Raw genomic sequence first — 27854 nt, 5'->3', positions numbered from 1 at the left:
TTATAATATTGCTTGGAATAAAGAAGTCACACCAAAGTACATGTAAGTACCGGTACCTCCTGGTTTCTGTTTTTTTCCCGGTAGGATCACTCTTTTCTTTAATTAAAAAAAAAAGAGCCCACAAATACCGTTTAGAGAATTACTGTACTTGCAGCAAACAAAAAATGGGTTATGTTCTCACAGTTCACAGCTCTACATGTAACTGTAGATTTGATGAGTGTGAGAAAATTATTAAATCTTTTTTGATTTTCGAAAGAGGAATTCCTGGGAGGTGTTTCACAGAGATCCTAAGTCGAACTTATCTCTAAGTTGGACTTAAAAGTTATGGAAAGCCATTAGCATCCTTGAAAATATTTTGTAAAAGTTATTTTAAAAGGCATAAAATGTTGATTCAAATCATTCATATTTTCTATTATCATGGGAGATTTCATGTTCATGATGTGGAATTTATGGAAAGTCTAAAATACTTGCTTTTTGCTTTTGAATATATTCTATTTTAAGGCTACAAATGGCTCTCCATAACTTTTAAGTTCAACTTAGAGTTAAGTTTGACTTAGAATCTTTGTGAAACACCCCCCTGGTGTTTCAAGCCTGTTCTTGTCAATCTTGCAGCTGTATTCTTGGTGCATGACTGCATTTACATACCCCGTGTTGTGCCACTTAACAAGCTAATTTCCAAATCTTTTCTGCGAAAATTGAACATCTGGTAGATTTCCAATTCAAGTTCTTAGAATTTTCTTAGATAGTCTCAAGACATTCTTGACCCATTTCCTTCATTTAAAAATGTAAGCCAGGAAATTACGCATTAATTTAGTACCGGTAGTTCTAATATCTGGTATCAGTTTCATATTGCTTATTGACTTTTTAATTGCTATCTTTTTTAAACGAGGATTGTTGATTTTTTTTTCATATTAATTTTTGTATATCATGAATTCAAATCATTTATTTGAATTAGCATTGATTAATAAATATACAAACTCTGCGTAAAACGAATCTACTGAACAGAAATAAAAATATGCTTATTTTACATGAAGTTTTTTTTTTTTATATAGGCCTATACACTGTACACTGTGTAGGCCTTCAGAAAGATATTATAGAACTCAGTTTGCACTATGGTGTAGTAAAGGCAAAATGTAACCCATAGTGCTTTACAGCTTTGCCAATACTGCAAATAATGATATTCTGATCTCAAAAGAAGCCCTGGAAAGTGCATTTACTTTACGGTATGCAAGGCTGATTCTTGATATATTATAAAGTCTCTAAATTTCACACTCGTACAGACAATTCCATTCACTTTGTCAGACTCGGTCGTGATTACCAGAATGACATTATGTCTATCCCTGTCAATCCGTTCCTTCCACATGGCAGGCTGTAAGCATGTTCTATCCTTGAAGGATGTGACATATCACATGCCAGTGAACTAACGCGGATGTAACTCTGGGTATCTTACCTTATCCTACAAGCGCACTTGAATTAATAGGCTTACTGGGAATAAACTCTCTGCACAGAGTCTGCAGTGAAGTCAAGGAAGGGGCAGGATATATCGAGGAAGACAACCATGCTCACTATAAGTTACCTACATGTAGTGAAAACAAAAAATTGTCTCATTGTTGATCAAAATGTATTTTTCTCCCCAAGGAAAATTGCTTTGCCTTTTTTTATATATACATAGTTCTTTCTTGATAAGAATATTTTTAGAAATCATTTGTAGAAGCTTGAAAATTCCTGAAACAAATGAAAATGTTTACTTGTGTACCCGGTACCTGTATGTAGTGTACAGTGTCCATGTGCATGTACAGTAGTTTGCAAAAGCATTCTTATTAATGAATGCTCCCTTGTACAGTTTTTAACACTACAGTTTGCCTTCTGAAAATGTACAGTACCCTCCCCAATCTTTCACTAATTGCTTGGCTTTGCTGCCTGTGCTATGTGCACTTTAATTTAGTCTGGGGGAGCTCGGGAAGTGAAAGGAAATAAGATTATTCCTAAATCGATTTAATGATGAACGTGCTGTGTAGAAACGAGAGAGCTCCGGAATGTATTTTGAAAAGTGTAGGCTCTAGAATGACTAGATACCGGTACTTCAATTTAGAATTTGTAGTGATCTCTTTTCTTCTTGAAAAATTAGTCTTGTACATGTGGGTGTAGAATGAAACATCCTCATGAGATAAAATATCCTCATTTCTAAAAAGATGAAAAAATTCTTGAAGTTCAAAACAAATTAAATCTACATGACATGAATGACGGTAGGATCAATTAAGAATCCATTACTTTTTGCTGCAAGTTTTTGCTTGAGTTGAAGAACATGCACTATATGAGTTTTAATTGAATTTCGTAGATTCAAATTGAAATTCCTCAAATATTGAGACTGGTTGTCCGGTCCGACAACCTCCGCTAATGGCTTAAGTGCTAGAATTTTGCTTTTTAATTGGCTTTTGCACTTGGTTCTGCATACAATGTATGTGACACGTATCCTCAGCTGAGCACCTACATGTATCTTGTCTGTGGCAGGATCCTGAACGTACCTGTACTATTGTTTGTTGAAAGATTCAATTATCCGCTCAGGAAAACAAGCAATTGTGGTTTCTCCAAGCCAATTATTTGATGAGGAAGGGATGAGTATCTGCCTATTAAATGAATAGGCACTTGTAAATTGCAAAGAAAAGAAATGAGTGAATTTCTTGACAGTCTGTGCAAGGACTGCAGTCTACAATGAACTGAGCACTAATAATAATATTGGGTTCTTGTATAGTGCCCATGTCTGGCATATTTGACACTCCTGGCGCTCCTGATTATTACCCATTACAAAATACATATGTATGAAACTGATAGGAAGGAGTCTGCGAATATTGGATTCTAAGACTAAGGCCCGTATTCTATTAAATTTAAATCCTATGCTTGGCGTCATTTTTTGTTCAATAATTCGGTCAATAATTGCGTTAAAGAAAGGACGTTAGTCTGGGATGTAAATTTTACTTTGTTAAACATGATTTTAGATCAGAGACTGGGTTTAACTGAATTAGTAGAACTGTAGAGTACGGACCTAAATGTTTTGGCTTGATCCATATCACATGATCAAAAAGACTGGTCTGCAGGGTTTAAATGTACATATTATGTACATGTCTGTTCAATTGATTGTTTCTGAAAAAATGGCTTATGAGATTGAGAGAATCTTCAGCAATTGTTGGTGATAAACAATCCTAAAAAATAAATGACAAATAAATGAACAACCTGTAAATATTCATAAAATTGTATATGTAATACTAATATGCAGGTAAATGTATGAAAGAGAACTGGGGCAGCATTTCACGACCCCCCCCCCCCCACAAAATAAAAAGAAGGATGATAAACAAACAAAAACATGTAAGTTAGAGTAATGCCTTGTGCCTGTATAAAGACTGTGTCTAAAGAAACCATGTTATTCTTCTTCTTCTTCTTTTATGTCTTTACAGAGAAGCTATCTTCAGAATATGTGACGCAGCAGGATTCAAGTATACAAGAAAGAAAAAGGTAGGATCAAGAAAGATTTATTATTGTCTTTAATGTAGGTTTTATTAATACTTCAAGTAAAGTCCACTAAAGGTAATCTTGAGTTTTTATGGAAAACCAATTCTCACAGAATCATAGAATTAGAGTTATATTGCATTGCCAATGATATCTGTTGAACGATTGTGGCATGAGTTAATGTACATGTAGTGCAGTAAGGAGAGATTAAGGAAGATGAGGAGAGATTTACATGTAGGCCTATTAAAGGTAAAGACCAGTATTGGAAACGCCCCAATTTCAAAAAATGAAATGGAAGCTCTTATTACCAATCATGTGAAAGAATATGTTTTGACTAATACATTATGATAACATTTTTGCCGGGAAACCGCCTACTAATTGATATATTTGGTAAATTAGTTTATCTATTGGTATGTGAGAGATAAACGCATGTGTCGCGCACGTGTGCGTATAGTCCCATATACATCTTTCTGTGTACAGTGCTTGTAACTTTACCAAGACTGGGCCAAATTTCTTATCATTTTGATGATTCCAGAACCTTGCAGTACACACCAATACTTAATGCTAGATGATCAACCTTTTCTGATCGATTCCACAACGTTTCTTTTACAATGCAACCGCATGACCATAAATGGTCTTTATCTTTAATGTCTGATGAGGGTCAAGTTGATACACTGTATACAATTATATACATGATTGATTATATCAATCAGTGCACTAATTTCATGGAAACTAAACTGTTAAATGCACCTGTAAAACCTCAACAGTCATTAATTCAATTGCTTTGTCTAAAGCATTAGATTTTAAATGGTATAATAGTATTTTATCAAGTGCTTAGCGAAAGTGAAACTATCGCCTCCTTGACGTGAGAGTGTAAGATAGTTTGCCTTCCAGGCCATTATGATTGATCTTTTTTGATCATAAAAAAATTAAGTTGTTACAATTGTAGGCTTATTATTTAATTGTTTAACACAGGAGTGAACTTGAATTAATAATAATAATAATAAACATAAATTAGTCTGTCTGAGACCACCTTGAGGATATATTGACCATGTTGGCCAAATATAGATTTCATGACTGTGTATTGTACTTGTACTGACCTCTGATGGAGACTACATGTAGAAAGTTTACAGGGTTTATGGCAAGCTACGTGTTATCTCAAATAATAGCAAGCAGTAGGCTTCCTGCCAGGACAGGCAAACCGGCATCAAATTCCTTTCATACCTGTCACTCCATGATGGTTTTGCTTTCTGGGTAGTGACTAAAACTTACTGTACCACCTGAGATGTTTAAAGGTACTGTTTATAGTTTAAAGGTACATGTTCACTGTACTGTTAACGTTTAGACTTAGGGGTATTCAGTGAAACTTCGCATTGTGCAGAATGAACAGGTGCAGCTTAAATTGATACTTGGGAGTTGGGGGAACAAACAAACAAGGGAAATTTCAACCTAAGTTCATTGTTATTGTTGGAAAGGAAAAATTCTAAATGTAAAGTGCTTAGAAATATATTACATGTAAGTAATTATTAACAAGTATTAAACAAATGTAACAATTGTTTTAAAAAAAGTCACTCTCTCTCAAAATCTCATATTCAGTTTGAAAATTACAAAACTGCCCCTCTGACTCCCAAGTAGAAAGTAAGAAAATGATTCAAAATAAAAAATGTGCAATATAAATTTGTAAAGGCAATGTCAGAGTTTGCATGGATGATCCAAGGGTGTCGTATACTCCTCTCTGACGGGCAAAGTGAGAGCTGGGGTTACCGGTAGTTTCTATCTGCGACCATTTTAAGCGTGTATCACGATAGCCTCACTGGGACTAATGAATGAAACTTGATATTAAGAGCAGACTGACTTTATCCCTGCACACAGTCTCCTGCTTTAGCATCTGCCAAAAGTAATAGGGTTCAAATCCACTGAATGGTAGTTTTGAGTATGAATTTGCAAAATTTGATATTCTGAAAGTTTAAACTTTAGTTTAATTGTATTGCTGTGTATAATGTACCTGTACCTAAAAGAATTGAAGCTACAAATTGCCCCTTGTAAAGTCAAATGGTGCTGGCCCATTATTAATTTCTTTCTAACTTATTAGATTCTTTAATTGTCAGAATTAGAATGAAAAAAAACAACAACAACAACAACATGTTTTAACCTTGTAAACAAACCATCTGAGAATCAGACTTCAGATATTAAATAAGTTACTACTTCCTCAAGGGGGTGATATGGCACTGCTTGTTTATGAGACAAGGGATGTTTGTTGTTGTTTTTTTAATAATTTTTTAAAAATTGGTTTGTTTGTTGTTGTTGTTGTTGTTGTTGTTGTTGTTGTTGTTTTTTTTTTGGGGGGGGGGGGGGTCCTCGTAGAACCCTACATGGAAATGGATCCTGCTTTTCTATAGTCTTGGACAGCCCTTTCAGCTCATACCCTTTATTAGTATCCATTGACCTAGACTAAAATTCGTCGCTGTTTTCACGAAGTGACGGTAGTGAAAAAAAATTGCATTCACTTTGCGTTACAATTTTCCTCACTACTGTCACTTCGTGAAAACAAGGACGAATTATGTAATACAGGGTCTTCGTTACAGGAGCTTTAGCTAGAATAATGCATGAGTACATTGAACATGTATTACAGACCTACAAATAACAAGTACCAGTTGTCTGACTGCATGTGCAGTCTCCCAAGATCTTGTAAAGATCTGCTATGGTGCTACCCCAGCAGTGATTAATCCTCTCAAACCACATTCACCATCTCCATTATGAGCTGACAAACTTACTGATGTACATGTGCACTCATGTATCGCTTGAATGACAAAGTGAAGGTCATTGTCAAACAGACCCTGCTGTTCCCATGGCAACAGACAAAAATATATATCCTTCCCCTAGCTGCTGGATCCAGGTACGCACTGTCTGTCGTGATGTACTAAACTCAAGAAGCTTGGAGATGCATAAGTTTTTCACTTTCATTGAAAGTTTACCCACCTTTTCAAAGCTTTATCTTATCTGGAACTATTGGGCTCGTGAATTGTCTCAAGTTTTAAGCTTCATCAATACTATTTTTACACAAGCACATATAGGCAGTGACAGGGGGGGGGGGGGGGGCAGGGGGCTCGGGCCCCAACCCCTGGCAAACAAAGGAAATGAAAAAAACACCTTTAAAAAATACTGCTCACTCTCCCCACTCCCCCCTTCCTCCCCCTCCCTCCTCCTGTTGAGCAAAAAAAAAAAAAAAAAAAATAGTACTCACTACCCCCACAGAATCTCAACAAGCACATGCTCTTAACTACTGCCCAGGGATTTGACTGAAAGTGTAATTTTGAAATGGGCACAGATTCAGCTGTGATACATGTACAGTGGACATTATATTTTTGCATCCCCCTTAATATTAACAAAAAACAACAACATTTTTACAAGTTGTAAATCTATAGTGTACTCTCTCTTTAGCCTACATGTAGGTCTGTACATGTACATGTATGTTCCACTTTTTCCCCAAAATAAATGGAAAGCCTATATTGTCTGCTGATAGATAGACGAGTATTATTCATTTAGCGCTGAGTTTAGTGTGAGTGTACATGTATGATATATATATTTCCATTTGTTTCTTGCAAAAATGAATACTAGTAATAACCATTATTCGATATATCAAGAGATTTCCATTTACAGATGAAATACCTGTAAATGGATAAATGTCATTTTTCGTATGGGACACATTGCATGGAAATTCCCTAGTAGTTATAACATTTTGATGAATAATTAAAATGAACACAGATTCTTATCAGATGCCAAATACACTGTAGTGGTGTCCGGAAGGAAAAGGCAAACTATCAAGGAAATGAATTACATTTACTTCTTGGTAAACACGTAGAACAAGGACATGTATGCTCCCTATGAATACCAAGCTGGTATCTCTTTGGTTGTACATGTAGCACATGATTGAAATATTGTTTGTATTCACTGCATTTCAAGGTGAATTATTTCTGATTACAATACAATCCATGGTTGTTGGACATTTGTGTACTTGTGCCTACTTCAATGACGTGTACACAGCAGTTATTTCCAGTGCCCCACTTCCTCTTTTGTAGTACACACATATCAGGTCTTTCACTCCATTCTAAACCCATTACCTATCAGAGTTGGGTGGTTATTGTACAAAAATGACAATTTAGCAGTCAATGGGTTCACGTTTTTGTGAGCAAGCAGAAAAGCTTCAAAAAAGTTACTATAAACTAACGGTAGAATTATAGGCTTAACGTTTTGTTTTAAGCTACAATGTAATTGTCAAGGCATTGATCTTGCTACCCACTCTCTACCCATGAGAGAAATGGGGACCTGGTAGGAGAAGATGCCCTCAGCCCTTGTAAATGAATGTGTCTACATGTATACTTCATTGAATGGAGATGGTGCACACATTGCCCCAAATTCACAGAGGTTTGTCGACAAACCTCCTTTGTGAATTTGGGCCATTGTGTGTGTGTGTGTGTGTGTGGGGGGGGGGGGGGAGGTTCAAGGAGCAGTATAAAGATTTTCTGTAGCTCACTCGGGTAATCCCTAATCGCTACCATTATTTTCATGTTCATATTTTCATAAGGGTTCAAATGGATAAACACTTGTTAAAATGTTTGTATCCAATCCTGTTTTTTGAATGTTTGATACCAAATACATGTACACATGTAGTCATAAAAGTTGCATCTTGTTTTTGTTATTCTATTCATTAAAAAAAAACCTGTATGTTATGACTTTCTCCCATCTTTTCTCACATCGTTTTTCTCTTACCAGGCAAGCAAGACAATCTGTAAGATTATAGGAGAGAACCCTAACATTCTATTTGGAGGAGCCAATGTCAATCTCACAATATCTACAGCCAGCATTAACATCAGAATAAAAGAAACCGGAAAGGTAGATTGCTAATTACACTAACTGTTCATATTTGTCATGCTATCTCAAGGTGCAAATGTGCTTTGTGCTTTTTTGGTGTATGTGATTTTCATCAATTTTGGTAAAGAAGTTTGTTTTTATGTAGCTGGTCCAAACAGTCCATCTGCTGCTTGATGAATATATCGGAATAATATTTTAAAAAAACTTGCTTCTCATAATGCAATTAGTCTCTTAAATTTTAAAACGATTGCAGAAACTTCAAAAATCAACCTAAGGCAATTTCAGTAGCCGTGTCCATCGCCCACATGTATTATGGGGAAGCATGACAATGACATGTTGGTGTACCGTGTAACCATGAATTCTGTAGGCAATGCATTTTAGTTAGAAATCAACCTCTAATTCTTGGAAGTCATTGTGATCGTGTTTTCATCAAATGTTATCAATGCAATACACAAGTAGGTAAATTGTCAACACAAAAGATTAATGTGAATTACGTGGCGTTCATTTCCTAAGCATTTCATCTTAATTGAAGGAATGCATATTTTCTTACTTATTTTACTTATTTCTATTGTCTCGATGTATCTTCTAAATGTTTTTTTTCTTCCATATTTGTAATAATTATTACCGGTATGCCAGTTCATTTTTATATTCCAACCCATGTATTTCACAACTGCCCTACATGTATCTTATGAATGCACACGCACCCACTGTATTCTAATTCATTTGCAAGATGTAGCATTGATGCAATGAGAAGTCAGTTGCTTATTGGAGAGTCATTGGAAGGAGAGATAATGACATCCACAGATGTGTTTATAATGATGTAAATTGAGTTCCGAGATAGATGGATGACAGTCGTCTCAATTACAAAACATCGCTGGAGTTTCATTTCCAAGTTTATGGTGAAGCCCTGTTCATACATGGGTGTTAGCCACATCAACAAAAAAAAGAAGAAGAGAACTGTTCATACATAATGTGAATGGGAAGTGGGGAGGAAATCAGTAGCTTTACTGTGAATAACTTCATCGCTTGCCAAGAGCCAGAAGGGCATGATTTAAACTATAGCACTTTATATAGAGTTAAAGGGAAAGTCCACCCTGAAATTAAGTTAGTTTTAATAGGAGTAGAAAAATGAGAGAAACAAGTCAGTGAAAGTTTGAGCAAATTCCGATTAAAAATAAGGAAGTTAGGATTTTTGAAGTTGTGATCAATCAAACACAAATTGGCAACTCTATGACGTATCATGCGAGCTCAACTTCCATTTGCTCAGTACTAAAAAAATCTAAAATTTTCATTTTCCCTCAAGAAAAATTTCAACCGTACATGCACCCTAAATATAATAATTGCAAATATGTTTCTATATTCCCCCTGCAAGGAACAAATATATATTCCATCATCAATAACGAAGAAAACATGATTTTATGGAATATTATGCACAAAGCAAATGAGGGAGAGCTCGTATAATAAGTCACAGAGTTGCCAATTTGTATTTGATTGATCACAACTTCAATAATTCATAACTTTCTTATTTTCATTCAGAATTTGCTCAAACTTTCACTCACCTGATTTTCTTATTATTCTGCCTCTATCGAAACAAACTTATTTTGGGGGTGGACTTTCCCTTTAACACCTTTCTGTCTCTAATCTTAGCCAAATAAATATGAACATATTAAGCATATGTACAGTACATACACAAATACACATGTTCATACATACATACATGTACATGTATGTATTTGTATACTTGGACCTACATACATGTATGTATGTGTACAATGTATTATCAGCTGCAGAAATTCAAGGTGCCCTTACCAGGTATTTTTTTAAATTTTTTAATTATTTTTTGTTTGTTTTTGTGTGTGTGTTTGTTTGGGGGGGGGGGGGGGGTTCCTGCGCCATATGTGAACAGGGCATGATGGATGTATGCATTAAACTCCTTTGACCAGTGAATAAGACATCCTATCTTGACCTTAGTCTACTTGACCCCCTTACTACAATGTACATGTAGGCTATCTATCACAACTTGATATTTCATATGATCGGCCATTTAGGCCTGTACCCTATATTTACAGATGTAGTTATAAACTTGTAATGGTACTGATTATGACCAGAAATAATCTGCTTCTCTGATTTGTCTGCTTTCTTTTAAAGTAGTTTACTATTCAGGTTATATTTCCCTTTTAACCTGATACATTTGGCCTAGACTGTATGCCCTTTTACTCTTGTATGCCCTTTTACTTACGTTTTAGGGGGGGGGGGGGTAGTACTGAAGATTCTATTGATTTTAGGGAAACAGTGCAAATTGTATGTATTGGGAATTTTAACTGGAGAAAAAAAGTGCATTTCATTTTCATTTTCATTTTCATTTTCATTTTCATTTTCATTTTCATTTTCATTTTCATTTTCATTTTCATTTTCATTTTCATTTTCATTTTCCTGTTTTCATGGCGCACTGCAATCATTGTGCCATCTTTATTCAGGGATGTCCTGATCATTGGTGTGTGATCTCCAGCTCAATGCAGTTGTGATTAACTCTGGTTTCAGTTCAAAGAAACGGGTTCAAGGCCATTTATACAGTATATCAAAACTTAAAGCCCCTTGTCAGAGATACACAAATAAGAAATTCAAATTCTAGATGGACATATCACAAAGGCCTATATTTTTCTATCAAAATTCAAACCTGATCCTGGATTCAGAGCCTTAGGCTTTTGTTCAAATTGGTTTGAACAAATAGAGTTCCCTTTAAACCTGGTAAATTGGCTTAGTTTAATTGTATGCCCTTTTACTCTTGAATATTTTTTTTTTTTTTTGGGGGGGGGGGGGGTAATACTGAAGATTCAATTGATTTTTGATAGGGAAACAGTGCAAATTATACTGTTCGGAAGAGGAATTTTAACTGGAGAACAAACTGCACTTCATTTTCATTTTCATTTTATGGTGCACTGCATTCATTGTGCTATAGCATACAAAACATGGATACATTTTGTGGATGACAAAATAATAATGATACATGTACATGAAATTGATTTTTGTTTGATTATGGCTTGTTCGTCTCCTTAAATTATGTAGTTTTACTGTATTCATAAATAATTAAACAAAAAAACAATACACATATTTACCTTGCACAGCTACCTATGAAATCCCCAGTTTGATATGTGCCCTAATTATTTTCCTCTCTGTCTTTTTGTCTATCGTTTTGAAGAAATGTGTTACAACATTGTAGAATTTCAAAAGTTATCAGCTGCAGCATGTACCTCTCATATCCCCCTTTGTATACATGTATGTACTCTAATGATTTTCTTCTTTTCTTTTTGTATATTTTTTGTGACTTTCAGCCAATAGCCAACCATCAGATGCAGGGCATCTCGTTTGCATCAGGTGGCGATGCTGTAAGTACATTTATACCTCTATTAACTTCCTTCATTGTACCTTACATGTTTCTTTGACATCAATGTGACATGGCAGTACATTCATATTGGTTTCATAGCCAACTAAGTTTTTATGTACATGTACTTGAGATTTAATCATTCTGTATAAGAATAGCAATCAATGAACCAATGTCATTATGTACTATGCGATTAAAAAAAAATAGTCACTTTATGGGAATACTCATTGGTAAGATCTGCTATATAGAAACTATTAGATTAACATATATAAAGTAGACTGAAACTATTTGATGAGAAGAGTAGACTGAAACTACCTGACTGAGAATCTGGTGTAGTGCAGGTAATTACAACTTAATTACCGGTATTCTTTCTTGTGAGACAACATTATTGAACAAGTACGATTTAACACAAGAAGATTTCTGTCTCTAATGATCTTCTGAACTATAGGTGCATATGGTTTTTCTTAACTCAACGTATCTTATAACCTAAGCCCAAACTAGTCATTTTAAACTCTTATGCTCATTGGAAGCCTACTCATCCTTCCCTTTAAATGTGAAAACATGAGCAATTACTGATAACCAGTAAACCGTTTTGATGTATGTATAAACCCTGGGCCATGTCTTGGATAGGACCCAAGTCTTTCACTCGATCAGGGAGGAATTTAACACACGTGTTACCACAAGAGGGACTTCAAGGTGTTAGAATGGCAACTGATTAATAAGCCTACATATCTTTATGGGCTTCATAAACAAGTTTCTGGCAATGCTCATGTTACATACATTGACACGTTGCTCCATGTACTGTGTTACTGAATTAAATTCATGCTACCCTCATCAATCTGAATCTGGCTTGAAAGGAATGATGCATTTTGATACTTTGAACTACATTATTATACATGCAGACCATATATTTTAATAGTTTCTTGTGACCTTAGACTAGTATTGAAATATGCTGTGATTGTCAGTCTTAAAGTTACATATAAGTTACTGTATTTTCAACATCCTTAGAATAGAAGTCAAAGAACTAAGAATGAGAAATTTCATGAGAATTCTGAATTGATATGATGCTGAAGATTTTGTTGTTATGTCAAAGGATATTATGATTTTTTTGTCATAATATTAGATGAAATTTTTGATTATAAAAGATATTGCAATTTAAAACAGATTTTTAAACTTCATTTCATATACTGTGTATTAATATCTAGTTGCTTAAACTTTGCTAGAATGAAAGTATGTTGAATCAGCGCCAAGTACTTGATCAATATTCAATAGTGATAGTCCCTAGTACGATAACTACATCCCTAGTAATGTGAATATGAGTGGACCAAGGTTATACATTAAGTGCCAATGTCATTAATTTCTCCTGATTTTTCATTTGGGAAGACATCTAGGAGTAAAACAGGACATCCTGTTATAGGATAGCGTTGTTATCTTCCTGTCCAGAGGGTACACAGAATACTACACGTATATACTAGAGTATAGTAATAAAGAAAGTAATTACATGTTGTTGTCTGGTGTACTTTCTCAATCCTTCCTGTTCAAACTCTGATTTATGACATGGGTCTTATTTTCACACAAAAACAAGGAAATATGCCTGTTAGGAGGTCTTTTTACAATACATATTTGATTTCTTTATACAATTTTCCTTCACTTTGATGGCTTCATTTCCCTTGTTATACCTTTTCCGTATTTTTCCTTGTATCTCTAATTTCCAATGCCTCTGGTATATTGTTAATACACCGCCATAGCTACATGTACAGTATATGAATGCTCAAGGTTTATAATAAATAATAAATAATATTATTAATATAATAAATATATATATACAAATATATATATCAAGGCCCTATTCCTTGCAAGCTGCCATTCCTGTACATGTAGATTGATATTTTTATATTTGATTTCTATTTTTTCTTGAATCTATCACTGTCATTTTTGTTTCTTCTCAAATTATAATGTTGTATTTCTTGCTTTCATCTTGAACCTACATGTAATATGCATATGTCCTCTTTGTATTCTTTCTTATCACTTCATCACACCATTTTAAGGATGAATAAGTAGGGTGCTTTTCAGAGTTCTTTAGGTGGCTTTTCTCCACACCTGGAGTTATCAATATGCCCATGTCATGTACACAGAGCCCTTCAGTGATTGAACAGTCATCAATAAACCAGCAGCAGTTGTTCTTTATTCATCAAAAGAGAGATTTACTGCTCATATTAATAGATCATCTCTCCATTTTTAAATTCATTAAGATCTTTGACACTGTTTGGTCAAAAAGAAGGTGGGATTTAGGAGGGTGTTACATTTTTGTAAAGATTTCCTGCTCGTATTAATAGATCATCCCTCCATTTTTTAAAGTCATAATATCTTTGACACTGTTTGGTCAGAAACAAGGTGGGGTTCAGGAGGGTGTTATATTTTTGTAAAAGATTTCCTGCTTGTATTAATAGATCATCCCTCCATTTTTTAAGTCACTAAGATCTTTGACACTATTGGTCAGAAAGCCCAAGGTGGGGTTTAGGAGGGTGTTGTTACATTGGTCATGTCTTGTAAGGAGGGGGAGAGATAACAAAAAGTTCTAAATAAAGATCAGTGGATATTAGTTGATAATTGGCTTCAGGAAAATACATCTGCAAAGGACCTGAAGGGAATTACTTCATATCCTTATGCCCTAATGACTCTCACCAGAGAACATGAATGTGTAATATTGAATACTTGTCCTATGACTTTGAACCATGATTGCAAGTGAGGAAGCAAAGGACATGCTTCAAATTTGCATGTGCTTGTGAAAAATATAGAACTGATTTATAGTGAAAAAATGATAGGTCTCGTTACTACTAGGGCGCGTTTATCAGGGCTTGCCACTAGATATGTACATATCGTACCCCACTATCAAACCCCACTATCGAACCCCACTATACGATCGTGATTTGCGGGATGTCGCGTTTATCGTCCCTTCACAATTCAAAGTAAAGGCCTTGTGTCTGCCCAGCTGTTTTGACCCGGGAAGCAGACAGTTTCTCGGAGGTCAACTTCACATACATGCTTGTACACAACACATGGGTGGTCCTATTTGTATGTGAGGTTCAAAACAGCTTTACGTTTATCAACCTCTCAGAAACGTGATTCTGGCTGTATATGTCACATTCAAAACACACCTTTTTGCATCTTTAGATATGCCCATATCTACAGACGTTTGAAAAAGGCTTTGCGTTTATCACCTTCTAAATTTGCCTGAAAGACGTTTGAGAAACCTGATTCTAGCCAAAAATCTGGTCGATAAACTCAACCCTAGACATGCAAATAAGGCAATACAAACATGTTCATGTGTATGGTGCAAATTTGTACCCCTCGCTTATTGTACATGTAGGTTGTGGGAAGTGATATTGAAATTTGTATCCCAACATGCCCGGAATCTGATAATTGGCTACTCAATTCTGTCATACACATTGATAGTAATGAGTTAATTATTTGTACTGGTGTACACTGTAATGTACATGTACAGTTGTAGGTCCAATCTTTACAATCGCAATTTGAATTGCATCTACCGGTATATCTACTTGTACATTAGGAATGCAAACTCTGATTACATTTCAGTGAGTAGTGTCTCCCAATATGAAAGATTAGTATCAGACAGAGAGAGAAAGATGGTCATCAAAGTTGACCATCCTCACTTGTGTAAAGGTATATGAGGTAACACAGATGCTTCATTTGGTGACATACTGTATTACTTTTACTTTTCACCAGTTTAATTTTGACATTGATTTGTAATAAAAAGATTATGATGAGGTGAAGGGCTATCCAAACAATTGCACAGTGTGATTCTGTAATTGAGGATGCATTGCCTATGTTCTATATGTACATAAATATCCTACCTTTCATCAAATGTAAATATTTATTGTTTTAATTGCCTGGAAAGTACAGGGTCAATGCCAATCAGTTATTGCTACAGTATACACCTCTAAAGCACTCCCATTCGCAGGGACTGTCTTAAGTCTATAGCTGACAATCTGGGTCATGTCTGCTTGTCCCCAGTTAGATTTTGACATTGATTTTGTAATAAAAAGATTGAGTTGATCGTAAGTGCTATCCAAACAATTGCGCAGTGTACCTTCTGTAATTGAGGATACATTTGTTTGGCACTCCCAATCAAATGTAAATATGTATCATTTTAATTGCCTGGAAAGTGAAGTGTCAATGCCAATCAGTTACTGTTACAAGATATGCCTCTAAAGCACTCCCATTTACTAATAAACTGTTTCAAGAATATATGCCTTGATATTGAAAGACACATTTTCCATCCCAGGCCAAGCCTGTGGGCGTGCATGTAGCATTTAATGGGTGAAAGCCACAGGGAAATTAAAATTTTGCCTTGTTTTCTCCTTGAATCATTTATAATCCTGTTATTGCATTAATGTAGTCACTGAATGGCACAATGATAGGTATGCCTCATTTACAATGTGATTATCTTTTTGTTCCTCTTTCTTCTGAATCTTCCTCTCTTCTTCATTTTACAGGAAACTCAGAACTATGTGGCGTATGTGGCAAAGGACCCAGTCAATGGAAGAGGTAAGAAATAAACAAAACAAAAATCGTTCTTAAAAATCACCTGATTGAATTACGCCTGTGATATTTGGCAGTTTTCACCTTTGATTTATTTACAACATGCTATAATTTTTGAAAATTGGAGTGGACTTGGCCTGTAAGTACAGATCCTATGCAGTATGCCATTAGCCTAGTCTCAAAGTGCAGACACTGTTACACTAAACGAAGGACAAGGGTTAATGCCTGCAAACTAGAGATTAAAGCTGTGTTGCTCTTCTGACTGAGTGGACACTCAGTACTTACTATTGTTATACTGCCTGATACATTGTTATCTTGCTTGTCTTTCAATTTGATTCCCAAGATGTCACTAGAGAGATCGGGTAGAAGTTGTTGAGGATGAGATTGTATGCACATTGTATGCACATTGTTCCATTGTTTGGGCTGTTTGTCAACAAAGTATCATTGTTGATGCAATAAACAATCACTTCTGCAGTGTAATGTAAAATGACAGTTTTAAAAGCAGCAACTAATAGTTGAGAAGAACAAAAGAACATAGGAGAGAACAAACAAAATTGGGTTCACAAGTCATGAAGACATTCATGTAAGTGCAAATTTGAGTTAAAAAGGCTGTTTGTCAGAGACTAAATCAATCTGGGAGTATCGCACTCTATTGCGGTAGTCCAGATCGGTTTCACCTATCTCACCTATCTGTCTAATTATAGAATATGTAAATAGAAACCCGGTTATATAAGCAGCATCGGAGCATGAGGATACACATGTATTAATCATAGTCTACGAAGACTTTGATTACTTGACCTACACCGAATGGGGATCGAGTCATGCTTTGTAACAGTATCCCTCATTAACCTTCAAGCCACATTTTACCTGGCCTGCATTTGATGAAGATTGGGAATGAGTAATGTTTGTATATAAGATTTTCTTTCATTATACCAGTTAATCCTGCCCCTTCTTTAATAAGTAGGCCGCTTTCTGAAGTACATTTGTTTTGTAGGCCTTGTTCTGAAGTAGGCACTTGTAATTACAACTGTATCTGAGCAAGAGGTACATGTACATGTATGACTCACTCTCTGTCTTATAATTTGTAAACAGAACAGTTTAATGATGGTTATAGTAATATTATTCTAAACAATAAGGATCTTTCTATAAAAGTGAGATAGATTTGATCACAAGTTTGAAACATTCATCAAATCATATTTTGTTGTCTGATTTCATTAAACAAAATTCACCAGTCTGCTTCTCAGATTTGTTTTCCTGTTTAAAGGGGGTGACTTTTTCATGGCCTGACTCGGGGGAGCAATCAGGTATAATACGACTACGGAGATGCGACTGCAGTGTTCACGTACGTACGCAAAACCGAAACGTGAGGAGAACTTTGGTCTGTTTCGTGAATGCTAGCGCACTCTGACCATTAATCAAGTCCATTCGTTTACGTGCAGTTGTTGAAAAGAAATCGTAGATGGCAATAACCAGTATTCGCCATGCTACACCCCCTTTAAAACACTGGTACATGTAGCTGGATCTGAAGGTTGGATTTTCCTTTGAAATATTTGCTACCGTGGCAAGTGAAATTAATGAGCGATGATATTTTGGACTTTTTGCTGATATCTTGCTACCCATAAGTCCATAACTCCTTTATTTGGCATGATTTGGCTTCATTTAATCTTCATGAGTACCTTTAAGATTATAGTGTGATTAGTCAGAGAGCGTTGCTTGACATGTGCTCACCAGGCCCAGCAGATGTACCTGTCTAGCTGCCAACCATCGCAACATGACGGGACCCTCCAGAAGGATTCCTAGAGATGAAGTATGATTCATGCCTCCAGGCAGGTGACCCTCTTCTCTGTATCATTGCCATTGTCACCTGAAAGCTAATACTTCCTGTCTTCAGGCGGCGTTGTCGTTGTAACATCACTCAAGGGAGAGGAGGAGAGATGGGGTGCGTTTATCGTCCCATTATTTTGCCTAGAATCAGCGTTTTGAAACGTCTTTCAGGCAAATTTGTAAGGTGATAAACGCAAAGCCTTTTTCAAACGCCTTTAGGTATGGGTATATTGAAACGCCTTGCGTTTTGAATGTGACATAGAGCCAGAATAACGTTTCTGAGAGATGATAAACGCAAAGCTGTTTTGAACCCCACATACAAATCGGACCTTCCCAGGCTAATTTCCCGTTTGGAGAAATAGCGCAAGCCATGTGCTGTGTCATGTTGACCTCCGAGAAACTGTCTGCTTCCCGGGTCAAACGACGCAAAGCAGCTGCGCAGAGACAAGGCCTTTATTTTGAATCGTGAAGAGATGATAAACGTGACATATGTACACATAGAATTGCAGATTCTGAGTGGCAAGGCACGATAAACGCACCCATGGATCAGAATATCAAGAAATGGAAGGAAAGGCAATCCAATGAATATTTGGAAAAGGCCAGTGGCGTTCATACGACATGTCCTGATTGTGGTAAAGGGAAGGGGGGAGGCAATGCATTCATTGTATACAAACCCTTAGAATTTATGATACACGGTACTTTTGTTTTTTCTGTATGATATTACTATTAGGCTGAGTACTTGTATTACATGTAGGTTTCTATTGGTGATAATTATGGAATAGAAAGTGATAAGCAAGTCATTCTAGAATGAATTGGTTGAGGATAGAGATTATGAAGTAAAAACAAGGTGTAAGTATTGGGTGAACCAGTAGAAATTAGTGCCAGAGGAAATTTAAAGTTAAGACGTACACAAAATGACAGGCAAAGATAAAAATTGGAAACATGCCATGTGTATATAGTCACATACTTGGACGTGTTAACCAGAGATGCCAAAATAACATTGGCACTTGAAATTTAATCTTTCTTGATGAGAAGAGAGTTTCCAATGAGAGCTTTCTTTATCTTTGTAGATTTTTGTCCATCATGTCTTTCTTACAATAACAGTAAAGAGAACAGTTCCCTCTAGGAAAAATTGTATGAGGATACAGATTGTGTAGATTGTAAGTGTGGACATGGATCACTCAAAAGGAAAATTCCTCTTTAGAAAACGTGATGTGGACAAATGTAGAAAGAGTTTTAATAGGATGACTTGTTTACTTCTACTTCATCCAATACTGTAGTGTAATGGAGATGAAGCTTGGGGAAAGATTTGAAGCACATGAGCTAGGGTTTTTGTTTGAATAAATAGAAAAAGAAATAGTAAAGCCAAAGGATAAGATAAATTTAGATTTGGGGGAAATGGGGAGAAGAGAAGGAGAGAGATGGAGGAGAGAGATGGAGGAGAGAGATGGAGGAGAGAGATGGAGGAGAGAGATGGAGGAGAGAGATGGAGGAGAGAGACGGAAGAGAGAGATGGAAGGGGAGAGATGGAGGATAGAGGAGAGAGATGGAGGAAAGAGATGGAGGAGAGAGACGGAGGAGAGAGATGGAGGAGAGAGATGGAGGAGAGAGATGGAGGAGAGAGATAGAAGAGAGAAGAAAATGAGAGAGATGGAGGAGAGAGATAGAAGAGAGAAGAAAAGGAGAGAGATGGAGGAGAGAGATGTAGGAGGGAGATGGAGGAGGGAGATGGAGGAGGGAGATGAAGGAGAGAGACGGAGGAGAGAGATGGAGGAGAGAGATGAAGGAGAGAGATGGAGGAGAGAGATGAAGGAGAGAGATGGAGGAGAGAGATGAAGGAGAGAGACGGAGGAGAGAGATGGAGGAGAGAGAGGGAGGAGAGAGATGGAGGAGAGAGATGAAGGAGAGAGATGGAGGAGAGAGATGAAGGAGAGAGAGGGAGGAGAGAGATGGAGGAGAGAAGAGAAGGAGAGAGATGGAAGAGAGAAGAAAATGAGAGAGATGGAGGAGAGAGATAGAAGAGAGAAGAAAATGAGAGAGATGGAGGAGAGAGATAGAAGAGAGATGTAGGAGGGAGATGGAGGAGGGAGGTGGAGGAGGGAGATGATTGTGTCGATCAAATAAGATCAAAGAAGGTGAAGAGTGGGTGAGAACAAGGATAGACTAGTATGGATAAACAAGATGAGTGGCTTCATCTCATGAAATGTGATACATTGATGTCCTTAGGTATCCTAGCTTGCCTTGTTGAGCCTTGGTCATGTCCAGTGTGGGCGAGAGGTTGGATGATTAGTAGGATAATGATATCCTATGGCATTGAGGTGAGAAGAATGGTATCAACTTCCTCGGAGGATGCTAGATACATTTACATGCATGTACATCTTGTATACCATCTACATGTAGGCTAGAAGGAATAAGCAAGGGGGAAGGGGAGAGAGAGAGGGAGGGGGGAGGCGGAGAGAGAGAGAGAGAGAGAGAGAGAGAGAGAGGGGGGGGGGGGAGGGGAGGGAGGGGGAAAGAGGGGTTGGGGTTGGGATAGAGGGAATATTGAAAGAACAACCTACAGGACATATATATCTTGGAGCAAGATTTTGTTAGGCTTGTATGCAAGAATAGTATTCAATTCTGAAGGTTTTAACAAATCTACTGAAAATTTGCAAGTATCTGGTGATATGTGTATGAAATTTAGAAGAAAACTATACATGTTGTTTCTGCTTGTATGAACAATCCTTATAATCTGGTTACTATCTTTTATCCCTTTGGACATTCACTCTGCAGTAATTAATGTCATATCTCATTTTGAAACATGCATCCAGCTTATTAATAATCATTCCCCAGAGCTGTATCATATATCTGGTAATATAAGTGGTAGAAATTCCTGGGATACCTGACTGTCCCTTCATTGAGTTTCACTTCATGTGATGGATTAAACGTGTACCCTGGTCCCACATATATATATATGTCAGATAACATCATTCAATACTTATATCTTTGTAGTTTTGATAATTTCATTTTTAGCTTTAATTCACTTTCATAAATGCGAATGCTGCCACAAAACATGATGTCTAGTTTGGAAGAGGCAGTATCACATTTTGTTTTGAGAGTTCAACCTTCCATTACACTAATAATAGCTTTACTAAACCAGGAGGCTTTGTTTGAGTTTTTGATTACATAATAAATACTGTGTAAAGTAGAGTATAAATGTCTTGTCAGATAGTCTATTGTACACAGAATATTGTTTACCAGATATTGTAAATAGTAAAGGGTATGCAATTACAAATTCAAATTCATATCTCTTTCTTCCAGAATGGTAAGATCACATATCTATATATTTGATAAAAACAAAAAACAGTAGGATTCATGTTTGATATGGAGATAATTTTGTTTAATTTGTGCAATGTTGGATATACATGTATGGATACAAGTTTGATCCAATTACAATATGAATGTAAAATCGATATTGAAACTGGGGCTCTTTTGGGCATTTTGGGGGCTATTTCACCCTGAGCCTCCGTGTATTTTTTTCACTGCATTGACATATACATATATATACTGGAGTTAAATTGTTCCCTGCTCTTGTTATCAGTTCCACTTTTTGTGATTCTTGTGATTCTGTCACTATTAGAAAGGAAGGATATAATGAGGAAAAAGGTACATTTATGTATGCCCCACTCCTTCCCAAATCACTTTTTCCTGGTAAAATGATCAAAGTCATGAAATGATGTGGTTTCTGTGGTAAGTCGTTTTTTGCATACTTGGTTGCTTATGAATGGGACTACCGGTAGGCAATGACCTCTATATGGTCTAATACATATAGAAATAGAACACATGATGTGTATCAGTTGCTATATGAGTGATCATTGCGGTTTCATGGCTATAGTCCCAGTCTCCCTGGGAAAATGAGAATGGACTGGATCCATGTGAGTTGGTTTTGTTATGGTTGAGGAAAATGAGAAGTGTTAGTGGCCTGTCCTTCACTTCACTTCCAGTAAAGTTTAAACAAAATGTGACAGATTTATGTCAAACTTTTACAAGGTATAAATGAAGTAGACCAATCATTAATGTTCTTTCTCTCTGAACCTAGGCTCTTTAAATTCTCTTTCTTCCTTTCAAAAGGTAATCTTGAGTTCTGGTACCAATGGAAAATAACAATTTCACAGATTCAAAGAAAAGTAACATGTATCCTAGCCGTAGATCAAATGTGACCTAGGCATAATTACTAATGAGTCTTTGCTATTGTTACGAAGCCCTACAATCCCATGGTCTTTCTATGGATAGAATGTAGATCATTGCAATCTTTATAAAACAGGATTCATGGATAAAGTGACTAATTAGCATAAGTCTGCCCCTTAATTGGATATTAGTTTAGATAGGAACTCCTACAACCTCATGGCCACTGTCTTGTCATGATATCAATGAAATTAAAATCAGCATCGTAAAACATGTAATGAGAGTGGACTGAGTGAGAATGGGACTAATTGGCAGTACCTCCCAATGTAACAGATGTTCTGATGGGGCTCTAAAGTAGTTCATGTCTATGAAACATTTATGTTAAGGGAGGAGGAGGAGGGAGGAGGAGGAGGAGGAGGAGGGAGGAGGAGGAGGGGGAGGAGGAGGGAGGAGGAGGAGGGAGGAGGAGGGAGGAGGAGGAGGAGGAGGAGGGAGGAGGAGGAGGGAGGAGGAGGGAGGAGGGGGGAGGGGGAGGAGGGAGGAGGGAGGAGGAGGAGGAAGAGGAGGGAAGAGGGGGGGAGGAGGAGGGAGGAGGAGGAGGAGGAGGGAGGAGAAGGAGGGAGGAGGAGGAGGAGGAGGGAGGAGGAGGAGGAGGGAGGAGGAGGAGGGAGGAGGAGGAGGAGGAGGGAGGAGGGGAGGAGGGAGGAGGGGGAGGAGGGAGGAGGAAGAGGAGGGAGGAGGGAGGAGGGAGGAGGGGGAGGGGGGAGGGAGTAGGGAGGAGGAAGAGGGAGGAGGAGGGAGGAGGAGGAGGAGGGAGGAGGAGGAGGGAGGAGGAGGAGGAGGGAGGAGGAGGAGGGAGGAGGAGGAGGGAGGAGGGGGAGGAGGGAGGAGGGGGAGGAGGGAGGAGGGAGGAGGAGGAAGAGGAGGGAGGAGGGGGAGGGAGTAGGGAGGAGGAGGAGGAAGAGGAAGAGGAGGGATGAGGGGGGAGGGGGAGGGGGAGGGGGAGGGGGAGGGGGAGGGGGAGGGTGGTTTGGGAGGAGGAGGAGGAGATGATGATGATGATTGGGAAGAAGAATTATTAATGCATTTGTATCATGAGATGTATTACAAATTTAATGTATCATAACAGCCATTTCTCACAATTCACTTCTCCTATAAACTGAAACATATTTAGACAATTATATGCCACTGCCTCTATGGTGACATTGGAAAGACGCATTAAAAAAAAAATCTTCTTATGTAATGGATTATCTTTAAAAATAACAATTACATGATTATGATCGGACATCAAGATTGTGATTCCTTACATTGTACATTCATTGTCAAGTTTCTTTACTTTAAATGTAACCTTGGATGTCATGCAATAACAGGGGCATCATGAAGTGGGTCAAACTGTGTGGGACGCAATGAAAGAGTTTGAAAGTGAAAGAGAGCCTAGCTGATCCTGTTGGGACATGGGAGTTAGGCAGCGTCATGTTAGCTATGTTTGCATGGCGATGCCGAAGTTTTGAACTTTGATAAAACCAGAAAGTTTTAAACAACGTTACACTAAACAATGATAGGGGTTCGTACATCACTAAAGCAATGGGTGCTCGAGGTTCTAAACCATAAGCTGAGCAAACAGACCATGCAACACCAATTAAGCTGGTGAAACCTCAAAAGGTATATCTAGGAATGCCTTTAAGCTCAAATTTGAAGGCAGAATGAGCGATGTGAAACGCTCATCGTAAACGCTCATCGTAATCGCAGTTCCACGGTGTACTGTTTTATGCTCACTTCTCTGGCTCCTCCAGGCAATTCTCGCTGGGTGGCCTTCAGCTGGATTCGCAAACCTGCAATGCGCATATGCTACGTAGACCCACTAGAGGTCAGTGCGTTGACCCCATTTAAATGCGTTTACAAATGATCGCCGATCATAAACGCACCTTTTTGTGAGTTTAAGATCGGCGATCGTGATCGCAGTTTTTCGGTGATTCTACAAAAGTGAGAAAGGACGCAACCGTGTTTTGAACTAAACGCGTAACAGATGCCTGATTCTGGCCAGAAAAAGTTGAGCATAAACATACCCTTTATCAGCTCGAAACTCCAGCTGGAGACTCCATCTCAAGAAATTAGCTCGAGCTTAGAGCAAGTCTTCGGGCTGGTGAAGACGCACCGGAAAAATAGCTGGATATTTTGCAAACTAGTCCAAGATATCTTGGGATGATTTCCCAAGCAAATAGCCTGCTATTTGCGCCTTCACCTGCCAAATAGCCCGCTATTTTATGGTCGGGCTAATATCCAGGATCAGAAATAGCAGGCTATTTGGCAATCTTGAGCTGATGTTAACTGTGTCTGCACAGCATGTTACTTTACGTGAGGACCTCGGCTGCTCGTAGCTATCATGCTTCCCGTGAGATTGCTTCTGGTTGGAAACTTTAAGTACCGGTACGCTTTTGAAACCAAGAGTGTTCCACACTGGTCCTGATCAGATTACAAGATAACCATGAGCTGACATTAAAAAATATGGTCTAGCTGTCATGCGAACTTACGTGATTATATGGCCTGTCATGTGAACTTATCGTGATGACGTTCTGCTTTGGGGGACTCTTGACAGCTGGAGGGCATTGGTGGACATGATGTACTCATTAGATGAGTGTCTGTCTGGAACATAATGAATCATTTCTCTATTAATAGATCATCCATAAAGGATTCTATCATCCTCCTCATGACCTCACGCATAGATTTAATGTACCTGTAAGCCCTTGGCCTATGGTAGACATGTGTCACATGGGAGGACCACATTGGAAGATGATACTGTTTGTTGAGAGCCAGAAGGCTGTTAACCCTGTATGAAGGTTCAGGGATCAATGCCCTTCTGACTCTCAACAGATGATGCCATGTTTATTGTCATGCATGTTCGTGTAAATTGGAGATTAAAAGCGAACATGGACAAAGAAGCTACATGTAAAGCAATGTAAATACACTTGTACATTTACATTGATCCTCTTTTTACATCCCACTTCAACAAACATCTAAAGTTTTAAGCTTCAAATGTTTTTGATTGAGGATGCCCACCATTTTTTATTCAGATTAATATGCTTTGAAACTTCAGTCGAGTATCATTCAGTTTAACAAAACATTTTGCTTTAAAAAAAATAATTAAGTATTGACTATTGATATAGAAAGGCATTGATACACTCATTTTAAATCACACTGCACACATCTCACAGCAGCTTTTTAATATCATTTGCAGTATGGAAAATATTCATCCAAGGTCATTCAAGGAAACTATTTTGTTGTTGTTATTGTTGTTGGATAGAGATGCTTCTTATATTGTTACAGATCATTCATAATGTTTTTTCTCTCTTCTATCTCTTTGTTTCTTTCAGCATGTCACGTACTGGAGTGTCTAGCAGGTTTAGCTCAAGATGTCATTACGACGGTGGGTCAAGCGTTTGAGATCAGGTTCAAGGATTACCTCCGCAATCCACCCCAGGTCTTCAGTACACCTGACAGGTAAAGTTTCAATGCTGCCCCCTTCCCCCTCCCCCTCCCCCTCCCCTCCCCCTCCCCCTCCCCCTCCCCCCTCCCCCTCCCCCCCTCCCCCTCCCCCTCCCCCCCCCTCCCCCTCCCGAATGGAAGAGGTTCATGTTTAACTATTCAAGAATTGTGAGGTATGAAAAAAATCAGCAGCAGCAGCATCTTTCCTCTTCTAAAGATTGCTTCTCAGTTTGATTTTTACTGCTGTACTACTTTTACTCCATATTCATTTTCATTTGTCATAAACTCTTAATTCGCAATACCCAAACACTACCAAATGTGTATAGAGTATCATTTAATTAACCTTATTCATGAATCTGGTCATATCCAATATTTAACAAAACTAGACATGTACATGTATTTAACTACAATTAAAGTGTACGGGCAAGTATGTACATTTTGACTGTATGAACAGATGATTTGAATTGATTTAACCCTATGACTACTAAATTGTTTAATTCCCATTGGCTTGATACAGAAAGCCTACCGGTCCAGGAGTCAATGGGTAAATTTGGATTATTTCTTTCTCTTGTAGAATGGAGGAGCCCTTATTTCATGAGGGGGAGTCAGCTTGGGGAGATGATCCAGATTACTACAATGACATCAGTAAACTCAATGTGAACCTGCCAGATAGAGGGGTCCCGCCACCACCCTCCGGCCAGTATATGCCTACCAGTCCAACAGTTAGTATCATTACAACCAGTTATTAATGTATGACATCAGTAGACTCGGGTCATTCTTTTAGAAAGAAGGGTCCCTCCCCCACCCTAGGGCCAGTATATGCCTACTAGTCCAACAGTTAGTATCATTACAATCAGTTATTAAAGTACATGTGTGACATCAGTAACCTTAGGGTGAATCTTTCACAGAGAGATTCCTCCACCCCCCTCAGGTTGGTATAAGCCTACTAACGCATCAGGTAGTATCATTACAATCAGTTATTGATGTAAACTCAGGGTGAATCTTTCAGAGAGACGGGTCCCTCTGCCACCCTTTATATCACTGCAGTGGGATAAGTGGTCTTTTTTAAATAGCTGGTCTTGGGTTTGAAAATAAGCAGGTTCTTAAGCGCCCTTTAAAAGACAACAATCAACTACTGAGTTCTATGGATAAGAATTCATTTATATTCATTAAAATTTGCAGCTGGATTGTGTGGATAGAACTCAATAATTGCCTCTTTCCTCAATCTGAACAGCGCCATCTATTGGTTGAATTTCACTATCATAGTGTCTAACAGAATAGAATTGCACACACTGTACTGTGTCATTTTATTTTGTTATGCCACCTAAATTAAGAATATCCAATTTATATTTCATTTACTTTCATTAGATAGTCTTAGATGTTCTTGTCATAAGTATTCGGTTTTGGAATTTCTTATCTCCCTCTTCCTACTAACTTTTGTTTTTGTAGTCTGTAAAGTCATGTAATACTTTGCATTTGTAGATAAATGGTATTATGATCTAATTCTTTCATATTGGGGGATCCACAAGCATTGCTTTTAAGTGAATCCCCCCATTTCCTCAGAAATTAAGCATTCTTGTAATAATTATATTATGTGTAAAGTGTATTTGTATAGTTACCAAGAAAAATTGAATTTTCTGTTATACCTTTTGTGATAATATATGCAATACCTTTGTTTATCTTTCTGTTGGAAATGAAATTAATATTAATTGAATTGAATATTTACTTTTTCTCTGAAATACTTTTCTCAATACAGCGACATCAGCCTTACACAGAACTTCTTGGGCAGCAGGGATCTGGTGGTTCCTCCCCCGTCGGTCCCCCTCCCGGCTACACGGCCAATCCTCCACCGTACTTTGACAGCAACCATCCTTCAAACAGCAGCCAGGCATCAAGTAACCCCAGAGGTCCGCAGGGCGCCACGCCAGGCCATCAACCCATGACGGGGAGGTTAATTGATATAGATAGCGAGCCCCCCATCTACGGGGCCACAGCCTCACCCTCTAGGAACAATGGACCCACTGCGTTGGATAACCCTCTCCAAAGATCATGTAAGCAG

General features: G+C 37.7%; 1 protein-coding gene across 3 annotated transcripts in view; it reads left to right on the top strand.

Moving 5' to 3' along the window:
- LOC100892028 (SHC-transforming protein 1) overlaps positions 1–27854 on the top strand; it is a 54926-nt gene that overhangs the window by 9583 nt on the left and 17489 nt on the right. For all 3 annotated transcript variants that reach the window (XM_030976313.1, XM_030976314.1, XM_030976315.1), the window contains exons 4-10: positions 3453–3510; positions 8278–8397; positions 11709–11762; positions 16276–16327; positions 25684–25810; positions 26370–26517; positions 27552–27846. In XM_030976313.1, coding sequence (XP_030832173.1) covers positions 3453–3510; positions 8278–8397; positions 11709–11762; positions 16276–16327; positions 25684–25810; positions 26370–26517; positions 27552–27846 — 854 coding nt within the window. The remainder of the gene's footprint in view (positions 1–3452; positions 3511–8277; positions 8398–11708; positions 11763–16275; positions 16328–25683; positions 25811–26369; positions 26518–27551; positions 27847–27854) is intronic.

The sequence above is a fragment of the Strongylocentrotus purpuratus genome, unplaced genomic scaffold (genome assembly GCF_000002235.5).
Source record: "Strongylocentrotus purpuratus isolate Spur 01 unplaced genomic scaffold, Spur_5.0 spur5_scaffold_9, whole genome shotgun sequence".
Lineage (NCBI taxonomy): Eukaryota > Metazoa > Echinodermata > Echinoidea > Camarodonta > Strongylocentrotidae > Strongylocentrotus > Strongylocentrotus purpuratus.
This window is presented reverse-complemented; position numbering and strand designations above follow the sequence as displayed.